The sequence below is a fragment of the Vanellus vanellus genome (genome assembly GCF_965231255.1).
Source record: "Vanellus vanellus genome assembly, chromosome: 3".
Taxonomy (NCBI): Eukaryota; Metazoa; Chordata; class Aves; order Charadriiformes; family Charadriidae; genus Vanellus; species Vanellus vanellus.
Genome location: NC_138907.1, coordinates 30,977,031 through 30,985,133, shown reverse-complemented (window position 1 = coordinate 30,985,133; position 8,103 = coordinate 30,977,031). Strand labels below are relative to the sequence as shown.

The 8,103-nt window shown below is 55.0% G+C and overlaps 1 protein-coding gene across 2 annotated transcripts in view; it reads right to left on the bottom strand.

Moving 5' to 3' along the window:
* Positions 1 to 4,499: 4,499 nt before the first annotated feature.
* Positions 4,500 to 8,103, bottom strand: part of SIX3 (SIX homeobox 3) — a gene marked incomplete at both ends in the record, with an annotated part of 3,704 nt that continues 100 nt past the window's right edge. Inside the window, 3 exons of one of the 2 annotated variants that reach the window (XM_082480635.1) lie at positions 4,500 to 4,601; positions 5,036 to 5,195; positions 7,437 to 8,103. The exon at positions 7,437 to 8,103 is cut by the window's right edge and continues 100 nt beyond it. In XM_082480635.1, coding sequence (XP_082336761.1) covers positions 4,500 to 4,601; positions 5,036 to 5,195; positions 7,437 to 8,103 — 929 coding nt within the window. Of the gene's footprint in view, positions 4,602 to 5,002; positions 5,196 to 7,436 lie in introns of those variants that run through there. The other variant, XM_082480636.1, reaches the window with a different exon arrangement.

Here is an 8,103-nt window from a genome sequence, read left to right as displayed (position 1 = left end):
CCGTGCCAGAAGAGAATATTTAGTGCGATCAACGGTAGTATATTTAGTGCTTTCTCTTCCCAACTCTCTCTGCCCTCCCCTTCCCACTTCTCCATCCCTTGGTCATTCAGCAACTGGATGCTTTAGTTCACCACCCCCAACCCCCCTTTTTTATACACTATTTACAAACTTCTGCGTATGAGGGGTCTCTGCAGGGTGGTGACGCGGGTCCGGGCCACGGGTGCCCTCTGCATTTTGGACTGTGTGCGTGTGTCTGTCTGCACTCCCGTGTGTGTGTGTGTGTGTGTGTGCGCGCGCGCTCTGGAAAAAGGCAATGTTTGTCTATCCTCTCCCTACACGCGGAATCCAGGCCAGTGCGATGTGGAGCTCAATAAGAAACTGCATGAATAAACACGAATAGAAAGTTGTGCTCAGCTAACCGAAGAAATCAGAGCAATACCAGGGCACCAACGTCCACATTTCTTTTCACTTCGGGCCGGGGCAGTAACCTCATCTGGGTATGCTAAAAATTAAGGGCAACGGGCAAGCAGATTCAAGTCCCTCGAAAAGGCGGCTGTAATTGATCGGGCAGAGGGAGATGGGGGTGACCGAAGAGAAGCCCACGCCTGACCGCGGAGGGCCGGCAGCAGCCGCGGCCCGGCAGGCACACAAAGCACACCCAGCCACGCTAAAGGGCTCGGGCCGGCCCTCGGGCAGCGAAAGCGGGGAGGAGGGGGAGGCAGGCAGGTGACTTCGGTGGTCTCCAGACCCCCGCGCCGGGGTGCACGCCCGCCGGTGGAGCCGCAAACAGGAGCTCGTTGGCGGTGGAGGCAGCCCCACGGCGAGGGGATGGGAAGGGGTAACTATCGCCCCCGAGTTGCTCCCGGAACCGGCAGGTTTCGGCCCGACTTCCGAGAGGGTGGGGGGGGACCACTCGTGCCCCCGCGGCCGCGGGCGGGAGGCGGCGGTGCGGGACGGCGCCGGCCGGGGGAGCGGGGACGGCTCCGGGGAGGCAGCGCCGTGTGCTGCCGGGCTCCGGCCATCTGCCTCCCCTCCTCCGGCTTTCCCCTAAATATTGATCAGACGCACTTCAGCTTCCGAGTAATTTCATCTTAATCAACGGCCGAGCCGGGCGCGGATAATAAACTAATGCTGGAGAGGGGCTGTCGATAATGCTCGGCCAGGGGCAGGGAGGAGGCAGCCCTCCGGTTTGGCGGGGCTCGATAGGCCCTATCTTCCCGGGGCAGATGGACTTAGTGGGTGAGAAGGCTTAAACGCAGCTTTTCATAGATTTACACCTCAATCAGCCATTCAGGTTTTTAATGCAAATCCTAAAACAACATCATTTATCCATTACGGTGCCCGGCTTTGAAACGGCATATCATTAGCTGCACCCTTGGCACCCCCAAACCGCGCAGGCACCGGCGCTCCCCTGGATGTGTGTGTGTGTGTGTCTGTGTGGTGTGTGTGTGTGTGTGTGTGTGTCTCCGGCCGCCTCACACAAAGGCTCCGGGGAGAGGCGAACACCCCCGGCGGGGTCGGGGCAGCCCGCTCCTCCGGGTTTGGGCTGAGACTCCTGCCGTAAGGGGCTAACTTTTCGGATATAGGGGGTGGCAAATGGGATGGGAGCAAGGGCCCTGCCTGGGAGGCTGGAGCCTGAGGCCAGGTACGAGTGGGGTGAGGCTAAAGGCGATCTCTGGCCTCCCCGAACTGCCACGGCACGACGGGGCGATCTTCTGGAGGCTTAATCAGAGGGAAGAAAAATCCAAACCTATCAGTGTAAGGCTCAGTTGAGGTAGATTATTGCTGCCGGCTTGACGCCTTCTAGCTGCAGCTTCGAGACGCGAAAATGATGGCAGAGAAAGAAAAAAAAAAAATCCCAAACTTTCACGCCTCTGAATCCTTTCAGGTATTAAAGCCCGTCAAAAATAAAGCAGGATGAGAACGACACTCCTACGAGCGAGGAGCAGAAATATTGCGCTTAAAAACAATGTAACGACACCGAAGAGCTTCTCCCTACCCAAACCCGGGCGTGACTGGGAGGGCCGGGATTTTTCCTATCAAGGCCTCTCCGCTGCCTCTCTGCCGGGGGGGGGGGGGGGGGGGGGGGGGGGAAGAGCAGCCCCAGTTCAAGCGTGAGACCTATGGACCTATGAGAGGGGGTCGGCCATTGGGGCGCCTTTTATCCCCTCCTGGGTAATACTTCTCCCCTCTAAAAGTCGCATGAGGGAGGGGAAGAACTAGGTCCCTCACACGACCCTCTTCTCCCACCCACGCGGAACACGGGAGCCCTATTGTGTGTCCGCCCCCTCCTCCCCCAGCAATTCCCGTCCTTTCACGTTTTGTACAAACGGACATTATTTTCTTTAACCCCCTCCCCGACTCGTGTTGGCGACGGGGCAGTGACGCCGCCGGAGCTGCCCGTGGGGAGACCCCGCCGCCAAGAGGGAGGCGAAGCCCGACGGGGCGGGCGCTGCCACGGGCTGTTCGTGTCTTTCCCCGCGGTGGCTCCCGCGGGGAAACGGAGGAGAAATCCCCCCCAGGCCCCTACGCAGGTCTCCGCGGGTGCTCAGCGGCTCAGCGCGGAAACTCTTTCCTGCCCCGGCCGGGGGGAGTTTCACGGGGGAACACATTCCCTACGCGCTCGCTGAGCGCACACGCGCGGCTTTTCCTCAAGGGCACCAAAGGTGTATGAACGTATTTGCACATCAGCTTATTCCTTAAAATTACCCATTAGTGGCTTGCTCTGAGATCTCACACCCTAGGGGGTTCCCCCGCATCCCCAGGGAGCCTCTTGGGGCGGGGGGACGCGAGGGGAAGCCCAGGCGCTTCCTAAGGCTTTCCGTAAACCTAGCTCGGACTTTCCCCCAAAAAAAAAGAGGAAGAGGGAGAGAGGACTCGGGCAACACAAAGGTAGATCGGAAGTCCAAATTAGTTTGGAAATGGTCAAGAAATTCCAGGCACCTTTCTCCCTAAATCCCTGGTAAGTTTCAAAATTGTATTTTCAAGTAAAAACAAGTTTAGAATATACCTCTTGTTAATTCACGGCTGAATAATCTGCCCAGGGCAAAGCAAAACTTTAATGGGGGGAAAGAAAAAAAAAAGAAAAAGAAAAAAGAAAGAAAGATGCTGAAATACTGTTAGTCATGCAAATAAAGGCTTCTTTCAGCACATTACAATATACTCCGGATTCGAGGGGAGGAGCTGCAGCCCGCTTAGGGCGAGGAGTTTATGTTTTTGTTTTCATTTAAAGCTACAAAACAAATCCCGAAATGTCTTAACCGCTCTCTGGAGACACCCGGCCCTGCAGACAGGCGGCCAGGGGAAGCCTTTCAGCTCGGAGTGCACAAAAAAAGGACCGAGGGGCGGGGGGGGGGGGGGGCGGGAAACGCTAGAGCCCGCGGTGGCGGAGGGGACCCGGAGGGACACGGCCGTGCCCCGCGCCCCGCGCCGCCGCCGCTACCGCAGCCCGGTGTCCCCGCTGCCGCCAGCAGCCTCCTCGCAAGTTCGCTCCGTCCCCCCAAAATCCCTGCGGGATGTCCCACCGAGGCGGGGGCCGGCGGCGGGGCAGGGGCCGCGCAGCGTTGCGCGCCCCGCGGGGCAGGGCGCGGGGCGAGGAGCCCACGGGGAGGGCGTGTTTTTCCGTGGCGGACAAAAACACCAACATCGCTGGATAGATAAGAAAATGGAATACTGTATTTGATTTAGAAAGTTTGTACATATAGATAAACACGCAGTTAAGGAAACAATAGTTTAAGCGTCCTACGTGGAGTTTAAGAAGAGACCCCCCAAAGCTGCTATGAAATACTCAAAATAGCTTTTGCATAAGATAACTACAGTTGCACCCTAAGCTTTTTTTTTTTCTTTTTCTTTTTTTTTTTTCTATCGCTGAGGTCCCTTTTGAAAACCTAGCACGTCAGATCTTGACAGCTAAGTTTGTGCAAGGAACACCGAGTCAAGGAAAATAAAAAGGAGAGAGAGAAAGGGTGGGAGGGAGATAGACAGAGAGGGGGGAGGAAGAAAGAAAGAGTAGAGCAAATATCATATACAAGCATTTCTACACATATATTACAAACTGGGAAAATGACCGCATCATTAAGATATACATAATTCATATAAAATTTTGAAATAAAAATAAAAATCTGTTACAGTCATAACTATTCTTTTTCCACATTTATAACCAGTACCCACACAGGCAGTGACAGAAGTGTAGAAAAAAAGGTGCTTACGAATAAAATGATTGTCTGCTGAACAAAAAAAAAAAAAAAAGAAAACAAGAAGATTGCATCTTGGCTGGACCATCACTTGGACTTAAAAAAAAAAACCAAAACAAAACAAAACAAAAAAGAGAGAAAGGGAGAGGGAGAGAAAGAGAGAGAAATAGGACCAACAAAAAGGCGATAAACATTTGTTATTTCCCTCTTCAAGGAGTTCCTTTTAATTTTTTTTTATTTTTGATTTTTGTACAAATTCGATCGGAGTTTGCGTTTGTTTGTCTGGTTTCTGTTTGTTTTCCTTTACTATAGAGAATATTTTTTCCCAGATAAAAATTTAATCATCATCATCATGCAAGTGGGTGAAATGCGTCCATGGAAAAGCGCAAAGGAGAAATCGTGCTTGTCCTAAAAAGAATACAATTGTCACTTTTGCTTTGTTTTTTTTTTCTTTTTTTTTCTTTTTATATATATAATAATTATTATTTCCCGCCCCCCCACCCCCCCCGCTGCAGCACCAGCGTTTGTGACTGTTGAAGTTTTAGCTCCATCTCTTGGTGGTGGTGTTGGCTGACGGTGGTGGTGGTGGTGGATTCTCTGATCCCTGTCTGTTTGTTTGCTATTATGTTTGGGTCAGGTTTGGCCTTTTCTTTCCTCCTGGCTGTGTGTGTGCGTGCGTGCGTGTGTGTGTCCCCATTCTAGGTTGCCTCGGTTTATTTTGCTCGGGTCGGGGAGAGGGTGCTTGGCTGTTTGGATTTGGATTTTTGTTTGTTTGTTTGTTTGTTTGTTTTTTTGTTTGTTTTCCGATATCATACATCACATTCCGAGTCGCTGGAGGTTACCGAGAGGATGGAGGTGCCCGTCTCGGCTCTTTCTGTCAAACTGGAGACGCTGGTGGTCGGGCTGGCCGCCGTGGACGGAGACTCGGCCGAGCTGTGTGTCGGGCAGCCGGGCTCTGCCAGCGACCGCATCCCGCTCTGTCCTATCGCCTGGTGCTGGAGCCTGCATCGCGACGGGAGACAAAACAACAGCACAGCCCCTCTGAGACACCGGCCGACGACGACGAAGAGGGGACGGGGACCGCCCGAACCCGCCACCGCCCGGGGACAGCCGCGGCCCCGGAGAGGAGCGGAGCTCCCGGCCCGGCCCGGCCCGGCCGCTTTCCCGCAGCGCTTTCCCGGGAAGCCAAGCCGTGAGCCCGGGTCCTCGCCGGGGCAACCCCGCGCCACCGCTGGTGGCCTGCCCCGGGAGGCGCGGCGTAGCCCCGGTGCATACGCAAACAGAGGGGCCTAGTAGAAAACCACGTTTGTACGAGCTCCTTAAACCTTGCGGGGACCGGTCTCTAGCGGGAAAGAATCCGACAGGATCCCCATTTTGTGGTCTGGCCAATATCTGCCTAAATACATTTTTTTTTTTTTTTCCAGGGCTCGGATAAATACTCTGGGCTCCGCGGCGGGACTGGAGGAAGGTCCCGTCCCGGGGGCGCAGCGCTATCAAATCAAATAAAAAAAGGGCGATGGTGGAACGCAGCGTTTCTCTCCGCTCGAAATTTTAAGTCCCTTTTCCATCTGAAAGCCCAAATTAGCTTTAAAGTGCTGGTCTTTTCACCGTCAACGCTTACGGGTACGTTGCCGTTGAACATTTTTTTAATTCAAGAGGCAAGAAATATTTTTTTAGGTTCATTAGTGTATTGAGAATATTCCTCAGTGCCCGTTTATTCCGCTCGAAACCCAAAGAAAGCCTGGTTCGAGGATAAGGGCTAAAAGTCCTGGGCTGAGCAGCCAGCAACAACCTCTAGCGCCTAGCACTGCCAGCGTGAATCAAAATACACTCTACGCTCAAATGCTTCCCACCGGGGTATTTCCTATTTAACTGCCTGAAAGAACAGAAAAATGTAGCCGGTTTAGTCTACATTTCTCATTATTTTAAGTTGTCTAATTTCAGCGTCTTTGATTTTTCTCCCATTTACAATTCCTGGTGCATTCATCTGCTGTCAACAGCGTTGAGTCAACAAAAGCATCCGTAGGCAACTTCTGTTTATTTACAGTCCTAAGCTGATCTGTTTTCCATTTAATGGAAATTAAATGGCGAGGGACTTTTAGGTTGCATTTCTCCTACAGAACCTTGAATCAATAGCACCAGTGCTATAATTAGGAGGAATTTAAGAGACAGCATTTACAAGAACAAGAAGTTTTGTTTACATGCTTACAGCGGTAGCCAAACTTAAATTAAAATAAAAGCAGCGTGTCAAGCTGGATTAAGGGTCCATTTTCATTTGCAAAATAACTTTTACGGAGGGTGACGAGAAAATAAAAAAAAAAAAAAAAGAAGAGTGCATCGCCTTATCGCTTTTATCATGGCAAAGCAGAAATTAAAAAGAAAAAGAAAAAAAAAAAAAAACAAACACCGAGAGACACGCAAATAAATGCAAACGTAAATGCACAGGAAATACACGACCGGAGGGCCAGGTCTCCATGTGGTGTAAACAGAGAAATGGGGATGGGAAAAAAAAAAAAAAAAAAAAAAAAAAAGAGGTTTGCCGAGTTCCTAAAGGGTTTTCTGCCTTTTTCTCCCTGAGCCGAGCGGCTGCGGGCTGTGCGTGTGCTGGTCCCGCCGCCCGTGCAGGGCAGCGGGAACAATCGGAGCGGAGCCGCCTGCTCGGCACAAACCCGCTCTGAACAGCACCGCCCAGCCCGCCTCGGCCCTTCGGCGGGGGAACCGCGCCAGAGCCCGTCCAGACGCCCATCCCGGCAAGCCGAAAGCAAAACCGGAGCCCCCCGACCCGGGGCGGCGGGGTTTGCCGTCCCCCGCCGCGGCCGCCGCGGGGAGGGAGGAAGGGAGAACCGGGGTCTGCCCCCGCCGCCGCTGCCGCCCGCGCACACACGGAGCTGCCCACACCCGCGGGGGAGCCCCAGCCCTGCCCGCACCCCGGGAGCCCGTGGGAAGCCCGGGCAAGCTTCGGGGCGCGCCAGGCAACTTTGAGCCGTGCCTGGCCCCGCCGCATCCCCGCGGCTGCCGGGAGGACACCTAATCGGGGGGACCGATTTCTCCCGGTGGCGGTGATGGAGAGGAAGAGAGGAGAGGCAGAGGCGCGCCGCCGGCCGGGCGGCTGCCGAGCCGAGCCGAGCCGAACCGAACCGAACCGAGCCGAACCGAACCGAGGAGCGGAGCGCGGCCGCCCTCGGGGCCCCGCCGCCCCCCCGCGCCCCCCGCCCCGGAGCGGGGCCCCGCAGCCCCACTGACCTGTTTTTAGCCGCTGCTGCTCTGTCTCTTTGCCTTCGGTTTTTGAACCAGTTGCCTACTTGCGTGGGGGTGAGCCCCGTGGCCTGAGCCAGTTCCCTTTTCTTGCTGGGGTTGGGGTAAGGGTCCTGCAGGTACCACTCCCTCAGGAGGCTGCGAGTCCTCTCCTTGAAGCAGTGCGTCTTCTGCTCGCCATCCCAAATGGTCCTGGGCAGCGGAAACTTCTTCCTCACCCTGTATTTATCAACCGGCCCCAGCGGGCGACCCCTTAGCTTCTCGGCCTCCTGGTAGTGCGCTTCGAGCCACATGGCCTGCAACTTGCCGTGGGACTCCTTGGTGAATTTGTGGTTCTCCAGGATGTGGTAGAGGTCTCGGAAGTTGCCCGTGTGGAAGGCCACCACCGCCCGGGCGCGGAGGATGGACTCGTGCTTGTTGATGGCCTCGCATGCCCCCGGCGCCACCGGCAGCGACCAGAGGAACCTCCCCAGCCTCTCTATGTCTCCAGTCTCCTCCAGCGTCTCGCAGACGCTGGCCACTTGCTCCGGGGAGAAGTTGAGTGTGGGCAGCTGAAACATTGACAACTCTTCGTGGGGTGCCCGGGAGCTGCCGCCTCCACCGCCGCCGGCACCGGGGCTGCAGCCCGAGCCGCTGCCGCTGCCGCCGCCGCCGC